Source organism: Channa argus, chromosome 8 (genome assembly GCF_033026475.1).
Source record: "Channa argus isolate prfri chromosome 8, Channa argus male v1.0, whole genome shotgun sequence".
In the NCBI taxonomy this organism is placed as follows: Eukaryota; Metazoa; Chordata; class Actinopteri; order Anabantiformes; family Channidae; genus Channa; species Channa argus.
In genome coordinates, this window is record NC_090204.1 from 16,735,625 (window position 1) to 16,758,444 (window position 22,820).

The 22,820-nt window shown below is 39.5% G+C and overlaps 1 protein-coding gene across 2 annotated transcripts in view; it reads left to right on the forward strand.

The window, feature by feature from the left end:
- The first annotated feature begins 3,132 nt into the window (after positions 1-3,132).
- The window catches only part of homer3b (homer scaffold protein 3b), a 39,848-nt gene continuing 20,160 nt past the window's right edge, over positions 3,133-22,820 (forward strand). The window contains exons 1-5 of one of the 2 annotated variants that reach the window (XM_067513134.1): positions 3,133-4,043; positions 6,338-6,383; positions 17,257-17,413; positions 19,169-19,300; positions 19,660-19,767. In XM_067513134.1, the coding sequence (XP_067369235.1) occupies positions 6,361-6,383; positions 17,257-17,413; positions 19,169-19,300; positions 19,660-19,767 (420 nt within the window). In that variant the 5' untranslated portion in view covers positions 3,133-4,043; positions 6,338-6,360. The remainder of the gene's footprint in view (positions 4,044-6,337; positions 6,384-17,256; positions 17,414-19,168; positions 19,301-19,659; positions 19,768-22,820) is intronic. The other variant, XM_067513135.1, reaches the window with a different exon arrangement.

Here is a 22,820-nt window from a genome sequence, read left to right on the forward strand (position 1 = left end):
GGTCCTAAGCCTGGTAGAAACTGGGGGACGGTTGCGCCAGAAAGGGCACCCGGCGTGAAAACGGTGCCAAAACAACATGCGGACAAATGATCCTCTGTGGCGACGCTGAACTCACAGGATAAAAATAAATTTGTATCAAGTGGATTTTTTTGGGGAGAAAATTCCTATACTTTTACTAAAGCAGCCTTTTCAATGTGTGGACATTTGCTTGTGAAAATTGTGACATCGCAGTTTTCTTTTTACTTAAATGAATAATGTTAATACTGATAAATATGCAGATAATTATGTATCTTATTGTTGTAGCTGCTTGAAGTGGAGCCAGTTTTAACCACTCTCTCTCTTGCCTACAGTTAGATGGTTTATTCCAGTGGTTCCCAACACAGAGGTTAGAGCAGAAGTAGACATAGCTTTTTGTAAAGGATTTTTTATTGTATTTTACGAGCTTGTCATATGGTTTTTGATTTTACAATAACCAATATTTTGAAATTAAGTAAAATACAGTGGTGCAGTATAATGTAAAATCTTTCCATCTGAAATGTATTAGAGAAACTGAAGGTACTCACAAATACACATGAATACAGTACACGACTTAATATATACTCTCCCACTGCACTTCAGTGAACTCTGCACTCCCATACCCAGATTTGAACCTTAATTGAAACAGAATCTGATTTTGAACTTAAATCTGAATCTTTTTTGTGCTACAGCACGAAAATCTGTGTATTTAAATCACTGTCATCACAACAATTTTCTTATACTACCAAAGTTCCTACAGAATCACAGTCTTAGTCAAAACTGCCCAACCCACCAATCGGCTCCTTATACCTGCACATCAGATGGATGTGTATGAATAATAAATCTGTGTGTCATTAAACCTTTTATCTGCTGACACCATAAGAAATGAACAAGGTCAATGAGGCAGACAGGACAAAGACAGCTGCGTAAAAGTAAATCCTCTGTTCAGTGGGCTCAAACTGGGTGGTACAAACACCTTTTAACTTGAAAATGATCTTTAAGCCATTTGATAGAGATTGACCTGAAGTCTCACTCTTCAGAGCTGGATGATGAAGTGAAACAGTTTCAGATCGATAAAAGCATGTGGCAGACAAATCAAGTCTGGTTTAGTGTCAGGTTGTTCACATTGTTTTTTACTTATCCTATGTGATTAATGACCAAATTAAGGAAAACCAAAGAGATACCATAAAAAAATGTTCTAATCCCCACACACTTTTAGTCTGGGAATCTCGTTTGCTGATGCATCCTATAATTAACTTTGTGAAATTGTACATCAGCCTGATGTTTTTTCACACTGCATCATTGTAATAGTACTGTACCATTATTTTCTTTTTTATCAAGCCCCTAAATGGGTTTACCATGCATACATCTTTTTCCTTCATAAACAGTATAAAGATCAACATAGGAAGATTCTACTCTTGTTTTATCATTAATAAACACCATGTCTGGTTTTATTTTTCTTAATGTTACATTAACAAAATGAGATGAATGCACTGCAGTGCAGTTAAGAAAGCACTGGATTCACAAGCGGAAACATCAGCTAACCTGGATGTTCAGTGCCTTTCATTTGATGTTTAGCTGCTAAAAATATCGCTCAAGTCTCAGAGCTGAAAATTTGTGAAAGTGACAGATGAATTTGTGAGCTCGACTTTTTTACACCAAACAAACTGCTCACTGAAACAGATTGTTACTGTCATGTCTTTGGGGGTGAATTTTCACATCATACCAAACTAGCTGTGGCCATACAGGAACCTCCACTCCTCCAGAGGTGGATGTCGTCCTGCTGATGGAGGATAAATGAATAGAGATAAATATAATGACAGAATCACTTGTCAACTTGGGAAACTGTAGATGTTTTTGCATTTATTTTTCTTTCCCAAACTAAAGTTTAAACAAAAGGGAAATTAAATTTTAAACTTCAACCAATTAAGAATGAGTTCCCAGTGCATGAGGTGTCTTGTTCATCAACATCATGCAGGTCTTTCTGGCTCAGCAGCCAGAGTGAAGTGAGAATGTAAAGAAAATACTATCAGTTTGATTCAGCTGGTGTTTGACTGGAGAGAAAGAGAGAGCAGACCCATCTGTGTCTGCACACCAGGCTGCCAGAGGTGATTAATGCCCTGTGTGTTGAAGGCGCAAGCCTGAAGGTTCAGCTCTGTCCTGCTCGAGATGTCCGACTGTGCTTCAAACTGCCTCAGAGCAGCTGAGAAGTGTCTTTCTAAATAACCACGGTGGTTGGTTGCACGTGAGGCAGAGATCTGATGTTCCCTGCTGTCTCCCTGCAGCACAAAGGAGCAGTCAGCTGCATCGCTGTAACAGGCCACTGAGCAGCACAGGAGCCGCTTCCAATGCCCTTCCACTACATTTGATGCTCCACTCTCCTATTTTCAGCCCATATTCATGCAAATAAGTGCAAAGCAAGACCTGTGCAAAATAATGAGATGAAGAGAGGCTCTTTCTAAACATGTTAGCAGTGATTTTTAACTGTTACATGAAAAACTCTGCGAAGCTTTAGCAACTTAGCAGCTTCACAATGGTTTTACATTTTCAAAACTGCCTTATCAACATTGAGAAAACAAAGTCCAGTCCTAGTTGTACTTTATGGATGTTTTTCATATAACATATACTGAATACTGTGTTTGAATAAATATGTCAGATTTAGTTAGATTCACAAAGTTCACATTTTGTGTGGATTTTACAAAAGGAGGGCTTTGTTTTTTAATGTAATAAGCCAGACAGGAAAATTCAGGAGTTAAAAACATGGATATAATGTGGTTCATATACTAAAATATACAAAATATTTGACATACAGGCCCATAAATAAAAAATAATCATGAACATTGTACGTTTTGTCTGTGTCTTTGTTTGGAATATGTTCCTTTACTTTTTTATGGGATTAGATGTTCTGCAGGATCTTCTGTGCAGCCTTAATCCCATTAGCTACAACTCTGATTATCTGGTGACACAGATTGTTGACATTATTTGGAAATAAGTGCCATTCCCTGCTGAAAGATCACACATTAATGTACAATATAATATTTCAAGTGTAAGTGAAGTGGAGCAGCAAGTCTGTTGAGCTGTATTGTTTATTTATTTATTTATTTTTACAATGTAATTTCCAGTTTTATAAAATTTTCCATAATGGGGAAGATATTTAAAGATTCCATTAGATTTGAACCATCTTTGTGTTTGATGTGAGACCCATATGCGGCTTTACAAACAGCTTTATTTGAATTTTATCCGATTTATTGTGAGATCAACACAGAGCAGGTGCAGGATTGAACATCTGACAAGAGTATTTACTGAAGCTTTTTTGTAAACAGCTTTTTGGCTTCTGTGCATCCACAAGTCATTTTAGCTGCTCCAAGCTTTTACTACGTTGCACTTCTTAAATACACACTGGGGAGGGGCAGCCAAGACTGTCCGCAACCTATTTCCACATATTGTATTTCACATTCTGACATTTACACAGTGAGTGGAAAGTGAGATTTTAGGAGGTTTTGTAGTTCGCCTCGCGGCCATCAGGTGGCGCCGAAGAGGCACCGCGGGTCCCAACGAGAGAGTTGAACGGGATCCCACTGTGATCTGGCATGGAGGCGTGAGGGGAGTGCAGCGCAGAAGTCCTGGAGGAGGTTTGAGCCAAAGGAAATCTCTCTTCTGATTTTCGACGACATTCTTCCGTCTGTCCGGACTGCAGAGCCGAGCCAAACTGTTCACGGTGCGTAATTACGCGCGGGGACGACAGATCGCGGCAGTGCTCGCAGTGAAAGCCCGCGGACAAAGGAAGCCAGACGTGCAGGAGTCCAACAACTCACTTGAGAGGAGAGGAGTACTGTTGGAGGGGAAACTGGGGGATCTGGACTCGGAAGTGATTTGTCTGTTTTTTTTGTTGTTGTTGTTTTTTCAGAAATGTAACTTGCATTCAGGATATTAGGGAAGAAAAGAATCAGTTTGGATAAAGGGTCGAAAAGAGTTACCAAGTGGAAGAATTTCCCCGGGAAACCGCGTCCAGATCCTCAGAGCATGGGGTAAGTTCGAGATTTTGTTCCCTGAAATTGATTTGTTCAGGACAAATGCGTAAAAAGTGAACTTTGTGACGACTTGCGAGGAATGTTCAGAGTCTCTGTCCGTTTGACCCGTTTTCTTTCCTTTTCAAGCAAGAATCAGCTCACGTGTGACACCACGTCGTCTGTGTTATTGAACACGTTATTTGTGAAGCGTGGAGCTTGACCTAGTTTCATCAGAAGTCAGATGTCTGTTGTGCACCTGAACGACAAGGTCGAATTCACATGTTGACACTGTAGCTGCTTTACATTCAGCTCGCTGGCTGACACACAAGACAGTTAGATTTGTATTCGTGTGATAAAACGCACAAAGCTAGATCACTTACGCATCATTCAGTTGTGATTACTGTCATCTGTTCCAAACATGCAGGGCATGGAGCTCTGGCCCCGTCCAGGCCAATTTTTGCAGAAGAGTCAGGGTGGGTCTGCTTTTTTTTTTTTTTTTTTGGGTAGCTCCTCCTGTCAAGTTGTGCTCAGTAGCCTTAACAGTAAGTCATGCAGCTCTTTAGCTTGGTTCAAACACACCTGAGTCTTCCTCACATTAACATAAGCCCTTAGTGTCAGCTGCTGCTCAATAGACTGCATGAGCTAAATTTCCTCTTTTATCTCTATTAGGGTTTGATTGTTATATTTTAGGAAGGAATATTTTCTCCTACTCCTTTTCAAACTTAAGATCTTACATACTGTGTGAATTACATATTAACACTTCACTGTCATGTTTTAATGCAGACACTGGGTGCAAAATACCGTTTCTCTATGATTTTACTCTCTCCTGACTTAAGGTAAACTACTTATCAAGGTGTGGAGGATTTAAGGTAGAATCATTAGGGGACCTCACAATTATTCAGATTAGTAAAACTGCACAGTGATGCAGCATAATGTTGGTGAACACCTGTTTGTTGCCGGAAGTGCACAAACAGCTGCTTTACAGATGTGTGTCCTACAGGTCAGTCCCAGCTGAACATGGAAATGCAGAAAATTGTGTCGCAGAAGATAGTGATAGTGTATCAGGAGACTATCAGGAACTGATTTTGTTGTACAGCCAGATTTCAGCATGAATATTAACATTTCTCTTTTAAATATTGACAGTTGGCAAACTCACAGTCTTTGCTTAGCATCACAGTCCATATCTACAAGGGTTTAAGTGTTTTAAACAATCTGTGAATGGATCCATAGTGCAGCCCTTCAGCTGTGCTCAACCAACTCTCAGTGACAGTTTTGAACAAGTGGTGTTTGAGCAACTTGTACAGCTTCATAGAGAGATCACTTTGTGACCTTTCCAACTGTTTAGAGACTGAGGCATGTTGCAAAGACCCATGTGGGCAAATGCGGATGTTAGAAATCAAATGGCAGCATCTTAGTAATGCTGGGACTGTGCCACAAGCAGAAAGCTTCAGGTAAACTGTGTCCTTTCAAATGTTGTCAGTAGCTGTTTGACATCTGCACTTATATTTGTCCTTTGACCTTTGGGCTTAAAACAAACCACAGATTTATTTCTTTTTTTATATCGTGTGTTTGCATTTTGTTCTGCTGGCACCCTGACTGATCATTTTAAGTCTGCAACTGAGTTCAGTCACCTTGACCAAATAAAAATGAGGACCTGGATTTAGCCGCTGGGCCCACCCTGCACACTCAGACAGTAGCACAACTCCTGTTAGAGGCAGACTGCAGCCCTTCTACCGCATGGACTGAGCACCGAGGGGAGGAAAGTCTTTATTAGCAGCCACTTCAAGTCCATAAACAAAGTGAGTGCAGGGTGCACAGGTGCTCTTATGATGTATACATCTTGTCTTAAAGTACTTATCTGTGTCATCTGAGCACTTGTAGGTCCCTGTACGAAGTGGAAGATCCTCCATTTTTCTGTTTCTATTATTTACAGCCCACAGCAGATTTCCTATTGATCCAGTTAGATTATATATTTATTAGAAAGCTGAAGAGCAACGGAAAACTCTGTAAACACAATGTGCTGAACTGATGAGTTGAAGAGGAAAGCAGAAGGCTTCATACAATACAGTATCTGAGTGGCATGTTGTTTGTGGCATGCTGATGGCAGAAAGAAACCTCATGGAGGGTTAAGTCTGGACGTTGAAAGAGCCTTCTGTGTTAGTCATAAAGCTTGCAGTGCAACCACTATGTTAGAACACAGTTTTTATACTTTACTGCAGGGTTTTCCATTCTTATGCATGTCTGACCTCAACTGTACAGTTTTACAATCCTACCTTGTAACTTGGATGCTTTTTCTTCTTCCCCTGCTGCAGAGGAGTTGTCAGCGAGCTGTAAAATGTACCCGTTACACCGAGACAGGTACAAACACACCGTCGTGTCTGTGTTGAGGTTCTGCATGGCAGGGATGGGCGATGCCACAGGTTTAGTTTTAGCTCGCTTATCAAATAATGCTGAGCAGCGGATCACTGTTATTGATACTTGTGTCTTCTATCTGCAAAAGCTTCTGGAACGTCAGCCAAGACTGGGGAATATATTCATAATTTATTAGTTAGTGTGGTGCATATAAATGTGTTTTGGCTCAAAAATGGAAAGTCAAAATTACATCATAAAATTGAGCTTTTGATGCTTGTATGATGAACAAAAATTCCACATCAGGATTTGTCATACTGATAGTTTGGCAACCGAACCGCCCATCCCTACTTTACCAAACCTTTATTTGTTTCTGAACAAAATCCACGCTCATCACATGCCCACGCTAATGTTATCCTTCCCTCAGTATCTGTAAAATGCATTCTGTTAACTGTAAGATTCACAGATTGGAGGTTTCCTGCTTGTCGTGATGTGCAGACGTTGTCAGCACGATCTCCTCCACTTGCCGTCTTTGCCTGGTGTCTCTTTCATCATATCGTCCTCCTGTCAGTTGCTCCATTGCAGCTTTCTTATTCCTTTTTGATTGTCTGAACTGTGCATCATACTTTGCAGGGTGTGGGTGTGTTTTGCATGTCAAACGTGGATGTTCACAATAACTGCAGCTGTGAAGCACAGTGTGTAGTGACAGCTGTTGTAAAGAGTGTTTTCCATTTGACTTACAGTGCATTGAAAATTTAACATTACACAATTGAAAGTTGCTGTGCCAATACCTGTAAAATGTATCTTAGAGCCACAGTGCATCGTGCCTATGATGTGTCCAGATTTTATAGCTGCCCCTGTTCAGGTCTAATTGGCTGTTGGGAATTCACAGGGATTTTAGCCTGTGAAGTCATTAACACATCAAGTGTCTTTGAGGTTACACGTGGACCACTCGCTCACACGAACATATGGGTGTCGCAGCAAACCTCCTCTGTTTAGTGATGGTAAGGTTAAAGGATTATATTTTTTAAATCATTTATCAAACACATATAAATTGGCATGAACCTTCTCATCCAACTTCTAGAAACAATGTGAATAAACCCATTATCCAACACATCAGACTATATTCTTAATTCAAAAACAGTTTTGAAGTTTGTTTTTTGAAATCTGCCCAATCATCACAGTGTATCTTCCTGCTACACAGCACAGAGCAAGTCTGTACTTTGATTTCAGTTAATCTGCAAAATAATGCTATAAAAACAGTATCTGTGTCCTCCAAGTGGCAAGGAGAAACCAGCTGCTCTGTGGGGAGAGGAGGCCCTTAATTGGTGTTATGGAGACATCTGCAATTGCACAAATAAACAGTCGTCTCTCTTTCTGTTCTTTCCATTCACTTCTATTGGCATGAAAGATTGCCTGCAGAGTCTTGAGGTGAAAGATTAGCTCTGTCTTTCTTTGTCTCTCCCTGACCTTCATATTCCAAATACAGAAAACACTCTCACCTCCACAGTGTGAGACTGCACTAAGCTATCAGTCAGAGTCCTGCAAGAGAAGCTGACCTTCAGATAAGCAAAGTGCCGTGCTGTTGTACAATCTTCGTCTTACTACAAAGAAAATTGGACTGTGTATGTGCTCGGTTCTGGATTGTGCTTGTGACTTGTTGAGCAGCTAAAATCTGAGTTAGTATTTCCCCGTGCTGTGCTATTTTGGTACATAGTTGCAGCGTGTCATGTTGTCGGACTGGGCCAGACACTTTCCCTGGCTTAGGAATGTGGACACAAGGCTATTTACTCAGAGGTCGGAGGAAGAAGACCCCGAAAGGAGAAATACATAGAGGAACAAAGCCAAACTACAATAAAAGAAAAGCAAAATGCTTTTCCTGTTTCTGCAAAGTCAAACGTCCCTAAGGGCTTTGAAACCACAGGAGAGTTCCAGTTGTGTGTGCTGTCTTAATGCACAGATGGTGAAAAATGATGCTCTGCTGAAGTGCTCAGCTGACACTCTCATTTAGACTGAATTTAACTCCTTTCAGATGGATGCACAAACCAGGGCAAACGCACACATATGGGTCAACACTTGTTATTCAAACTGCTAGGATGGACATGAGTGTAACTGCAGTAATGCAAAGCTGATTCAAATCTGTGTGAAACATTTGGTCCAAAAACTATTTTAATGGACATTAGGTGGTGGTGGGGATTTCTCACTCTGTGTAAAATCGAGAACTTATCTTCTAAAATTAGCGTTTTGGCACAAAAGTCGCTCTTTCTTTTACTATCCCAATATTGCAGATCAGCAATCAAATACTGTCTGCGGAAACAAAAAGAGTTTTTTTCTTATAATATGATTATTTTGTATCCTTGGACGATTGACATTGTGCTGTGTGTGGTGCAGAGAGACGGTCACATAAGCTTACAAATGCAATCTCACTTAAAGTGTTTTTCTGCTTCTGGGACCCAAAGTTAACTTAGCCAAACATGTTATTTTTCACTTCTCCTTCTCTAAAGGGGAAGTAAAAATTATAGAAATTTAAATGCCTTCATATCTCAGTACTAAGTCAGCTGTGCCTACGGTCTTTTGCATACATGTTTTTATTTAATGTTTAATGTTCTTGCTTTAACCCTTATTTAATCTCTTTTATCACACATCCTCCAAGCTTTCTGATTTGTCATATCAAGTGTGAGACGTAACATTTAAATTACAACCAATAGGATTTTTTAGTTTTACAGCTTTGCCCTTCTCCCCGGCTATTTACAGCCCCCACAGCTTATATAGGCCCTGTGATTGGCAGTATTAGGATTATTTGCAAAACTAAAATAGTGTCTGGTTGCATTAGGCTGCAGGACAAGACAGGAGAGTGCAGCTTCTGTTCCACAGATCAGGAAGTCTGGGTGGTGAATGAGCACTGAGGTTAAGAAGAGAGATGAAGAGAGCAGCAAGAGAGGATTAGAAAGTGATGACTTGGGGCCAAGACACACAGCACTCACGATACACAGACCATGGTGTGTGTTTCTGCAGCTTGATGATGAATAAGAAATGCATTTCTTTAATTGTTCACTTAGAGCCACAGAGTTGTTAAACACATAAAAGTGGAGATAATAGTAGAAAAGTATTTGTAGCAGTTTTGATACATTAAGTCTAATTTAATCTTCCCAACTTACTTAATCATATGTTGTATTGTCACTGGTTTGTAGTATCTATGGAAAGTGTCAGGCTTGATCATGTGTATCACACAAACATTGAGAGAAAAAATTACATTCGGAGGGAGACAGAGTGTGACTATACCTGCAGGGAAAAATGATACATGCTGGTATCATCACTGTGATCACAGTGCTGTCAATCTCCTCCAGTTTGGGTTTGTTATAGTCGCCCACATTTTAGAGAAGGTCTAATTATTCCAGTGTCTGTTCATATTAAGTATGGCAGTCCTAATGTCTTTGTTAGATGAGCTTGAAATTTAATTGATGCAAGTTGAGTTCAGATTTCCGTTTGGAATTGACCCATTTCGCAGCAGAAAGAAGCACTAGGTTACAGACCAGGCAACAGAGATCACAGATGTTTAATCTCAGCCAGAAGTTGTCAAAATTCTCCAGAAGCTTAGTCTTTTTTTGAGTATTTTTAGGCTTTATTATCTTTAAAAAAAAGCATTACCCGAATCACATATGTTCAAGCTGAATTGAAGAAAGCTACAGAGAACAACAAACACTGGCATCCTCTCCATGTTAGATGGCCATGGATGTGGACATTCAGAAATTATTATCTTATTTAGTTAAACTTGGCACATGTCTATCCTACATCTCTGTCAGTAAATCTCCATATGTGATTTCTGGCAGGAGTTAATGAACCGTTATGAAAGATGAATGGGTTGAACATGAAGGCCTGCGGTGAAGCCAGCATCATAGTTCAGAGGAAGTCCAGTAAAGAGTCCATGTTTTCTGATGGCTCCCTGTTCTGTCTGTGCTCTAGCTTGTCCAGATGGAACCATCATGGAAGTCCCTCTGTTTATGGCCTTTGCTGCAGACAGCAGCCAAATACCGTTGTAATATTTTCCTGCCCCCTAGAGGACTTATTCCATCTGTGTGAATGTGCAGCTGAGAAAGAGCTTGCCTGGTCAGGAGAAGCATTTCCATGAGACAGACTGGAGATCTCTCATCTGGTATTTACACCAATATACTTAAAATTCTTCTCAATGCGTTGTGGCAATTAATATATGATGAGGGTGAAATGTAGCTGATGGCCTCAGGACTGCGTGCTGCCTCCTCTCACTGGTGTTGTTATGGTGCTTCTATTGAGAGTAGTAGTGGATGGTTAGTGGATTAAAGAAAACATTAAAGTGGAGACACCAGCTCAGACTCAGCTGCTTTACTTTCATATCCTCTGACAATGGCTGAATATCAACTAAAGGGTTTCTTAAGGCAAACTTTTAGAAGTTCCTTTGAAGGAGTCTAGTTTTAAAGCCACCAGTTGGCATCACATCAAAACCATCAGCTTATCCAGAAGTGACAGGCCCTTGTGATGGACCACTACAGACTTGTGCAGTGCATGAATACAAAGATGTCTAGAAGAGAAAAAAAATGTCCCTTGAAAGGCATGAAAAAAGCTTGTGCCCATAGAGGTTTGTAGCACACTTGAGGATTCAGCCCCGTTCCTCTGCTGGGCTGCCTGCCTGGTCTCTCATCCCTGCAGCGCTTTCTCCCCCGGGTCTCCCAGGTTTTGTCTGTTTGTCTTCTGTCTCCTTCACTTCACCCTGAATACAAATAAAAATAATTAAAAAATCCCAAGGAGAATTTTCTAGCTGTTCTCATAAATGAAAAAGCAGCTTTGTAACAAGCTCTGCTGTCAGTCTCTGTAAAAAAAAAAACAGCTCTCAACCTTATCTCAGGTAACTCCTTTCAGTCACTGTTGCACTAAAGAGTTAGATATTTTAGAAATTTTTAGTTATTTTAGCTGGTATTTATGTTGGCCCTGAGAGCTGTGTTCTGCAGATTAAGAAAACAACTTCACAAATTTGACAGCCCAGACACGGCATTTAGAGAAAACAAACATCCAGAAAGCAAATACCAAAGACATAACCCAATACATATGTGAACAGTGAAAATAGTGACTTTTAATGTTAGCAGATTTTCCTTCACCAGTAAGATGGGCAATTTCAGTTTTATGAGTCACCAAGAAAACCGCTTCTTTAGTACTGTTTTCCATTACAGTATATAAAAAACCTTTAATTTAAAAAGTTCTTCAATAACATCCTAGACTCCTAGATATTAGGTTTATATCGATCTAAACTGCTATGCTGAAATGTCGGAGGGACATCAGGTTATAACACTAACTTCTACGTCAGGACTGCTACATGTCTTCACCGGAGTTTCAACTAACTTGGACTTGCCTATCATGCAATGGACTTGCCCATTGCATGAGAGGGTATCGTCCGACCCTCTGACTGCTTTAAGGGGTTACTGCTAGGGTCTTTGCTGTACCATTGCAAGACATCGTGTATATTTGATGCACAATCTTAAGACTCCTTGGTCCATGGGGCAACATGTTGGTGGAGTAGTTGCCTTACAGAAGTTCCTCAGAATTTATCTGTCACCCCGACTTCTCCGTTTATACACAGAGACATGCAGTTAGGTTAATTGGTGTAGATATAAGTGTGATCGGTTTTCTATCTCTATGTGTGGCGCTGTGACGGACTGGAAAGCTGTCCAGTGTGAACCGTGCCTCTTACCCAGCGACAGCTGGGATAGACTGTAGGACCCCTGCACCCTTAACAGGATTAGGTGATTTTGATAATGGATGGATAATGGATGGGACAACTAAACTACTGGATTACATTCAGAGACTACTTTTGAATGAATAATATGTACTAATGCCAGCAGATTCACGGGGAAGTCATTTGGTAGATGTCGGTCCTTTATAGCACATCCCTTAGACAGAGAAGACCAGGGTTTTTGTCCACAGTCCTGTCTGTGGTCCAGTTTATGCAACAGAAGAACTTTGGTAAAGATTAGGCATAAGATTGTGGCTTGTGTTAAACATAATAAACACATTTTGTCTTAAGTCACTGTGAACTTCTGCCTGAACAGTACACAAGATTGATACATCCAATATCAATGTATTTGTGAAAAACATTAATTAAAAACATTCTCATTATAATTAGTCATAATGACCAATATAATTTGGTAATGGTTATATTTCCTACAGAACATATTTGGTGTTTTGTTGTAGGCCGATATAAAGTAATTTTTAGACAACGGATTTGCACTTAAGACATTTAGTAATTTTGACTCTGTACTGTAAAAAAACAAGAATATGCACCATCTACACACAGATGAGTTTTCACTTCAAAAAACATGTCATATTTCTGACCCACTTAATTACTGAGCTGTAATCTGAACTCAGTTCCTCCTCCACTCATGCGTGGATGAGTAGCAGTGAGTGTTTAAGGGGTTGGGGAGGGGACAGCCGGAAATACAGGAAGTAGGACCTGGAATAGATTAACAGTAATTGATCTACATGACCCCTCACTGGATTGAGACCTCTGGCTCACAGCAGGAGGTAGGTCCTCTCAGCCCGATGCTTCACAATCACAAAGTGGCAGCAGTGGAAAATAAATACTTTCATTTACTCAAGTTTTTCTGTACATAAGTACTTACATTAAGTACTTACATTTGAGAACTCGCTGATATTAAGTACAATACCAGTGCTAAAATGTTGTGCTTGTTGTAAACTATACTTGTAGTAGGACTCACTGGGCAGTAAAATTCTCATCTATTCACTGCACAGCTGATGAAAAACACGGGACACACACTGTTGGTCCATGTAGCAGGGATCAAACCGAAAGACTGGCTAAGACGTTCAAAGACCAGGCACTGTCTCCAGCACTGTTTCCTCCAGCTTTCACAGGTTTCTAGTCCATGACAGTCTGGAAGGTGCACACACCGGACTGAGTAGAGTGTGGGCAGATGTGGAAGATAAAACGCTAAATCCATAGAGGATGGAAATTCGCATGTGCTCTTGTTCCAAAACAAACTTGGCCATAAGCAATAACTTGTCTTACCTGAGCAAAATGTACTGAAAATAGCAAAAAGGGGGGGGGGGAAATGAAAGAAGTGAACATCAGATAAACCTGTAATTTCTGCAGATCTCGCTCCCAGAAATCCTTGAAATTCTCTAAATGGTTAGAGGGGCAAGCCTCGCTTTTATAAATCTTTTATAAGCAAATATCTCTTTACTGCTGCCAGCGCTGTTATCACACCGCTCCATAGTAAGATACATAATTCTACTAGTAAAATATTAGTAAAGTAATTAGTGCACTAACCTACAGTGATAAACCAAATTCCATGGCCATGTAGTGTGTATACTGTAATGTTTGATGTTTACATTTTGTTAATTTTGATGCTAATATTTAATGTTTAAAGGGAATGAAAGATGAGGCATGATGGTCAGTATCGGAATTCTTTCTGGTTTACTTGTTCACACACCATCAGCTCTGCAGAGCATTTTATGGACTTTTTTTTATCGATTGTTTTATTCGTTCTTTTGTTGTTGTTTGTTTTATGTAATATCAGCTAATGTTCAACGTCAGAGATGCCCTGTCAGTCTAAATCTGTCTACAAAGAGTCATCTAAAATTCTCATCATCTCAACCTTTTCCTGGGATGTTTTTGTAAACCACTGCTTCCAAGGTCAAGAATTAACTTGACATCATGCACAGTGACCTTATGCATCTCCAAAATAATCATGTGGAAATGTAAATGTCTAACGGTCAAGTTGGAGATGTTGGCTGATGTAGCATTAATGTAACACTTCAATTATTTGCCCTGTTTACAGTCGGACATGGTCAGCTCCTCGTGCAGGGTTTTACTTTCACAACGTGTGGTTTGATCAAGAGCTGCTACACAGTTTTGTGTTAACTCAATCAAGTTGCACAGCAGACTCCACTCGTCTTTGCTGCACCGCTTTAGTTCGGACCAGACACATGCGACTGTCAACTAGCTGTGCATTGTTTGCTCTTCCTCACCAAAGGAGGAATTTAATCCGGTTTTAATCTGTTCATACTATCAAACCTTGACGTGATGCATCCTGTCTGAGCTGATTAGCTCGACAGGCTTTTCACACAGCAACGTCAAGACGGGCCCAGTGACTGATGGGACTTTAATTCCTGTGTGATCTGGCGTGACCGCTGGGAGCTGATGAGCAGTCAGTCATTGTTCTAATTAAGATGAGAATATGATAAAAGGGAAATCCTGACTAAAGTTATTTTGCTTTAATGATAATTTTTAAAAATATTATTTTTTAAATTTTATTTATTTTAGCTTAGTGGCTTGAATTTCCTGTAATCAGTTATGAAGCAGGGTAATTTTTCATACTGATTATAAAAAAAAAACCAAAAAACGTTTATGGTAGAGTCAATGTGCTGGATTTTATCTCCTGACAGTGAGAAACATGTTGGCGCTTTACCACAAACCTCAGATCAAACTCTCCTACCCGAAAATCTTTCATTGAATAACATTCAATAATATCTGGATAAGCATGGTGCTGTCAGTGTCTAAACTCGTGGTCAATACAGATTTTGACTTTATAAGTAGTTAAAAGAATAGAAAATTCTCAAGTGCGGTTAAACGACAGCTGACACAGCTGGTAAATTGCATAAGTTGTGCTGGGAAATATGATGAATGATGGAATGTTAACCAGATGCACTCTCTGTAACAGTGTGCTCTTTTTGTCGGGATGCAGATCGGAGTTCGAATGTTAATGAAAAATATATTCGAAATATTTGTCATCTCTGTTACTGTCACCTTGGACATGGACGACAGTTGAATCTCCTTCCTTGTCTGCCTTTGTCTATTGTTGCAGTTGCAGGTTCAGTAATCTGGGCTGAAACAATAACCGTCATTGTTTGTATGCAAATGTTCAGTAAATCCAACCAAATGCAGTGGGAACAATGCTTCATATAGCCAATGCTGACCTATATAAATGGCTGTTTCTCCAACTTGGACAAAGAACAGATCCTCCTGAGCCTCATTAATGTCAGTATGTTATTGAATTGCAATGTGAATGGCTCATTACATACATTGACATTATGCAAACTCTATTAGCTGTGTAATGTTGCATGAATTCACCACAGGGCCCATGTACAGTGCACCCAGAAAGTATTCAGTGTCCACATTTTGTTATGTTACATGTACATAAGTATTTACAGCTTTTCTATGACACTCAAAATTAAGCTCTATTGCATCCTGTTTCCACCAATCATCCTTAAGATGTTTTTACAACTTGATTGGAATCCACCTGTGGGAAATTCAGTTGATAGGACATGATTTGGAAAAGCATACACCATAAGGTGCTGCTGTTAACAGTGCATGTAAGAGCACAAACCAAGCCATGAAATCCAAGGACTTGTCTGTTGACCTAAGAGACAGGATCTATCAAGACACAGATCTGGGGAAGGGTACGGAAACATTTCTGCAGCATCGAAGGTCCCAGTGAGCACAGTGACCTCCATCATCTGTAAATGGAAGAAGTTTAGAATCACCAGGACTCTTCCTAGAGCGGGCCCAGCTGGCCAAACTGAGCGATCGAGAGAGAAGGGCCCCAGAGCTCAATTCTGACTGCTACAGCAAAAGCTTAATATTTATGTACATGAGATTTTTGCATTTTTTATCTTTAATAAATTTTCAAAGATTTCAAACAAACTTCTTTCACATTTTTATGGAGTATTGTTTGTAGAACTGAGAGGAATATAATGAATTTAATCCATTTTGGAATAAGGCTGTAACATAACCTGTGAATACTTTCTGGACGCTCTGTGGTCTTTGTCCTGTGAGCTTCTAACCACCGTTCTTCCCTACAGCAAGTGGGGAGCAGTGACGATTAATTGGACTGCTAGCGCTTAGTGAATTTTCTGCTTCGTTTGCACCAGTAGCCTCATTACACCGGGAGATCGCCAATGACCAAGAGGGCTCTGAAAAACACACAAATCACATTTTCCAAATTTTGGGATCTGTGCCCAAAAAAGTCACCACGCACTCAAATAGATTAATAAAGTTTCATTCATATTAACCATAAATACAGATGTTTAGACTTTCGGACCAATTACGTTTTTTGAATTTTGCAAAATTGCAATACATAGTATTGCACAAGGATTGTTTCAATGGCATTTTTATCATGACTATCTAATTAGTTTCATAAAACCACACATGAAAATTGAAATGTATTGCTCTTTAATATATCGGAATATATCTGAAGCCAAGGTCACTACAGCACAGATTAAAGATTAAAGTCATCAGATCATTCGAGTTGAAATCGTGTATTATCTGTGGTTTGGGTATTTATCTATAGGGTAGTTGTAAGTGCCCATACTTCTCCTGTTCAAAACTTGTTGTAGAGCTGATTTTACTTGTATCTGAGGGTCGAACAAGCGCACTCTGGAGATCGTTGTATGATGAACATTGAACATTTAGGCTTTTTATTGTTTCCTTGACAACCAAAGGTACCCAAAAGGTAAACTACAAAGGCAGACCATAAAGCCAAACATCAAAGTCATATGATGTCAATAATGACCTCATCAGTACGCCTATACCAGTACACGACATAATTAAAAACCAGAGATGAAATCCCTGGTTGGCTCATACACTTGTCATGACAATTTTTCTGCCACTGCAGCTCAGGAAGTTCAGCAATCCTAACTGCAGGGTTGATGGTTCGATCCCAAACTACTAACATGTAATTCTTATAACATATACAGTATTAGATGTTTGTGGATATATATGCCCTGTGTGTATTTTGCTGTTGTTTAAAGGGATTGTTTCTACAATTAGTAGTGTAACAGAATGGATTACCGCATATGGTTTGGTATCACGTCAGGTTTTCTGTTTTGTGTTTTAAAGGGAGCAGCCCATCTTCAGCTCCAGAGCTCATGTCTTCCAGATCGACCCGGCCACCAAACGCAACTGGCTACCAGCCAGCAAGCACGCCGTCACTGTGTCCTTCTTCTATGATGCCAGCCGCGGCGTCTACCGCATCATCAGTGTTGGTGGGACTAAGGTGAATGCCCCAACACGCACAATATAACTACACAACTACACATGCAAATAGTGCTTCATGTGTTCACACCATACACACACAAACACCCATATGATGTGTCAGACACAGGACATTTTGAGAGTTAGATGATCTGTGTTGATTCCGGAGACAGAGGGCAGGAAAGGTCACTATAGGTCCAGCTGCTTATAATGGTGGTAGATTGTGTGGCACTGGGTTTTGATTGGGAGACACACGGACAACATTCACATACTGTTATGATTTCTAAGGGCAAGACAAAAAATACAAGGAATTGTGCTTAGATTTTTTTAACGCAGAAATGTCAAGATGGTACTGTATATGTTAATAAATTGTACCTTATAATATTTAGCACTGAGTTCATGGTACTTTTTTCCATGTGGAATTAGCATTGGTGAAGGGACAGTTGATCTGTGAAATATTTCTCTTAGTTTGCTTTATACCACTCTGTGCATCATATCCTGAAGAAAGATCTATTTTCCGTTTGCAGGTGTCTATTGGTATCATTGGTATAAATTCATTAGTGATACAGTATATTTATATTGTCAGCAGATTATTTATAACACATCCATATCTGTAACGCTGCATGCAGAACAAGGTTGAAGCACCTGGGAGCCCCGGCACTAACAGCATATCTTGTTAGCACCAAAATGAAAGTCGGAGAAAACAACGTGCTTTGTTGCTGGCTGCAAATTGTGCCAATTTATCGCCCTGGGACTAGAGGCTTTTGGAGAAGAGAATAAAGAAATCTACAATTGGCAACAAATCCACCCTATCACACTGCTCACTTGAGGATGTTAGTGAACAGATCATCGCACACCACAGCAAGCTTTGAAGTTCCTGTCTTTCTTCCTCTGGTCTGGCTGTTAGACATTATGTCTTTATTTGCATGCAGCAAATTTTCCAGTTGACCTTCACAATGGTTATTTAACAATAAGTGACACCACTGCAGAGGCCACTGCAAAATCTAAATGTGACTTCTGTCACAGCAGGGTCCTGACTCCAGTGTCTAGTAGTTATATTTTTTTTATAACATCCAATAAAAGGCATGAAGCTTAAAGCAAAGCCCGGCCTGATTACTACACAGTGAGTCACTGGCCTCTTCATAATCACGTAATAATCTATGGATTTTCTTGTTAAAAGTGTACAAATAAAAAATAATAATGCTTTAATTTGATATTTAAAGGTGACTGCAGGAAGTATGTATGTTCTTTCTCATTGGCTTTGGATATTGTGAATTCTTTGTCCTTGGAAACTGCATTGTTTTTGACAGGCTTTAAAACCATGTGCTGTAAATGCTTGATTCATACGTCCACTGTGCATAAGTACAAGTGCAGCACATTAGCTCATTATGGCAGAATCGGAGTAAGCGCAGCTTCATTGCAGCTCGTGAAAACTCAAGTGTTAGTGGTGCTGAAATAAATGTTCACAATTTGCTTAATAAATCACAAACACTTAAAAACAAAATGTAATTTTTGTCTAAAAAAGTTTGTCTATACAGAAAAAGTTTAATTTTCTATCATCTAATCTATGTTAAGTCATTGCTTCCATTTCCTTCTAGATTTTGATTGAACACTGTCCATCATACACATTTGTTTATTAAATCTGTTCTTCCTTGAACCCTTTATTTCTGTGCTAACTCATGCTATTTATTGGTAAATCCGCTTTCTACTAGGATCATTAATATATTAAAAAAAAAAATGTTTATGTATGTCTCCTTTTTTTTCTTTGTCGACTCAGGCTATTATCAACAGCACCATCACCCCCAACATGACCTTTACCAAAACCTCTCAGAAGTTTGGGCAGTGGGCGGACAGCCGGGCCAACACCGTCTATGGCCTGGGCTTCTCCACAGAGCAGCAGCTGCAGCAGGTTAACACCAAGTGCACACACAACAAAATACTTCAAAGTATCTTTCATTTATTAGACATTCCTGAACTTAGATGGACTATGGAGCAGGAGAGAACGGCAGTGTGATAATGGGGGCCTTACTTTCACCTTGTCAGCATCTTGATTGTGTCAGCCGATAGATTAAATTTACACCAACACTTACATGTTTAAAATTAATCAAGACAACCAGTTTTGCAAATACAGAATTAGCTTGAGCTTGGACAATAAGTTAAAGTAAAATTTGATGTATGTTTAATAAATGAAAATTATTGTCATTCATTGAGAAGCTTTCATTGTATGATGCCAGACACAGCTTGTTTGTTCTCCCTCTGCACCTGCAGTTTGCTGATCAGTTTAAACAGGTGAAGGAGGCGGCACGTCTAGCCAGAGAGAAATCCCAGGAGAGGTTTGAACTGGCCAACCCTGTGCTCAACATTGCAGCTCCACAGGTAAAAAACACTGCTGTACATTGTTAAAACTCCCATGTGCTACTTTGGCCGATTTGAGCATTAACTCTTTATAGTCTCTAAATACCAAGATCAAATAACCTGAAATAGGTGAATACCAAGGAGAACATAGTAGGAGTGATACACACACACACACACACACACACACACACACACACACACACACACACACACAGACACACGCACAGAAACAATTTGTACTAATGAAAATTACATTATAGTATAAGAAGCTAAATTTGCTATAATTTCAGAAGTACTTTAAAAGAATGAAAAGTGTTTTTCTTGAAAGACTTGAAACAGTACTATTATAAACATTTTAAATGTCTGCACATCTGGAGATGACCTTTCATGTGATGGACAGGTTTGTAACATTTGAACTTGCTGCATTAATGGGGCTAATACAAAAGAGGAAATATCAGAGAAATATCACAGTGAAGTCAGTGACTTTGTTTCTATTTTAAACAGATACAGTACAGAACCTTGAGGGATTAGATGGACCCCCATCTGGCTGTTCCATTATTCCCCCATTGGTTAACTCCATTAAAAGATTTCATGCATGACAAATGGAGGTGGGAGGCAGAAAGAGACGCCGACGGTGAAGGTGTTTCGAGGGGCAGTAATGGCCAGGGCTGAAAGAAAGAAGGATGAGGGATCAGGAGAAAGGGGAGGAAAGAGGAGGGGTGGGGGTGAGGGAGGCAGCTGAATCATCCATAATTGAGGGGAATCTGGCTGCTGCAGCTTAAAGGACAATGGCCAGCTTTCATTCTGTCAACCTCTGAGATTTCTTGTTGGACTCAATAATTCTGAAGTTAAGATGGAGAAGTGAAAGTCTGCCTGCATTGGAAATTTTTTGTCCTTCACCTTTTCTCCCTCATGGAAGCTGCTGCCTTGCAATGATATTACAAGTAGATGACAAGACATAGAGTAATTTACTGGAGCAGCTCCTCTTAAATTTACAGAGCCAACAATAGCAACTGGTACAACACACTTTTTAGGAGGCGGTGGCTTTATTTTAATTTTACAAACATGGTGTAAACAATTTGACATGGAAACTTTGTGAAGCTGCAGAGCTGCACTGGCAGTCTTCTTTAGGAGTTAGTTCTGCCAAGTATTAGCATTAAGTATTAAGAATCTGTTTCATTGATATGTTGTAGATTTAGAAAAGAGTCAAGGACTTGTTCATGAGTTTGTTTGTGCGAGTGTGTATTCACAGTGTGTAAGTCTTTACAAAGAGCCGCTCAGCAGGTCGGAGGCACCGCAACCGCTCTGAGACACTCCGATAAGAGCTGATGCTTTGTCTTGTCTGTTTGTTTGGCCAGAAAACAACAAAACAGCATCAATACAGAGAAGGTCAACAGCAGTAGAAGTCCAGAGCAGAAACTGAACAATATTTCATCAAAGCAGCTGACATTTAATGATGAAACTTTATTACATTGTGTTTTCCACAATGCCAGGGGACTTGTATCAGTTTCTGAGAGTATCAGGCTTTGAGCACTGAAACAAACCTGAGGCACAAAGGTCAGATGGATGAGAAATTTCACTTAACCCCCTTTAAATTGTGTCGTTAGCATTTGTATTGCTTTCGAATTTGGAATTGATCGCTCTAAAACAAATGAGAAAATGGCTTTTTAAATCAAAATACATTTTGAATAGTGTTGAAGTGTAATACGCCCTTTTAATGTATTTAAAATGCATTTAATGCATCATATTTAGAATAATGTTTACCCATCAGATAATGTTCATATTTGACAGGGATTATGCCAGTCTGTTACTTTATTTAAGCACTAATATCTGTAAACCTTTTTAATTAAAGTACTGAAGGCTAGTAAGGTTTTGAATAGGAGACAATTATCAAAGGTTATTTTAAGATTCAAATGTTTTTAAATTAATAAAGAAAAAGTAATATATTTTGAATTACTTGCACAGTAACACTATGGACCAGAAACGGGAGAGAGAGGTGTGTTACATCGTTTTAGTTACCAGAATTTTCAGTACCCAACATTGCTAAAAGTACTTGGACCATATATTGGATTTAGCAGTAATACAGCAATGTAGAAATACTTGCTTACAAGTAAAAGTCAAACATTCAGCATCACCCTTTTTATAAAAGTAAATGTGTATCTTAAGCAAAATGAACTTAGAATGTTTTAATAGTAAAAGGCCTGTTATGCAGAAAATGATCCCATTGATTTACTGGATTATTATAGTTACTGCTCCATTTGTGCTTTGTTGTTTAATTTTTAGCTAATTGTAAGAATTAGCATTCTGTTAACATTCTGTTACAATGTGTGAAGTTGTGCAAACTTTCTTTATAATAACGGCACATAAAATACACATCAGCCTACAGAAACAACATATGTGTCCCAAACGGAAAACAGTGATGGTTTTTATTGTAGTGTGGACACAGAAAATGGTTAAGTTTGTGCCGTCAGTGTGACATACAGCACCAATCAGGGGTCAGACATCAGGGTCAGTAACAGACAGCAAGCAGATGTGTTGCATCTTGTTACCAGAGCAACTTAGACCTTGTTGAGTGTTTGTGTGTAAACAGCTTTGAAGAACATCTTCCTCTTGAGCACATACACACACACACACACACACACAGTACTTGGACACGTTTGTGCATGCACGCAATTTGTTAGATTGGTCACCACACACAAATAATTGACACCACCTGTTGGTTTTCATGTTGTGGTACCACTCTAAATGTTGTAGCTGCTTGGTGTATATAGGTGCTTCAGCATACGTGATGTAGAAACTTCTCTATAAATTCACTCCTATAAATTTTAAATAGTCAGACAAATACCTTTTAGAGGAAACTTGTACTCTGGAGAACTGCAGTGTTAGGACACACACACACACACACACACACACACATACACATACATCACCTGGACAGAACTACAAGGTTAGAAGCAGGCAAGCAGCCTGTGTACTGATTTCTCGATAAGACAGCATCTATTGATTTTGTGTCGGGCAGTAAACACAGAGGTGTTGTTGAGGTTATTATCACATCTTCCCTCTTCTGAGTCACT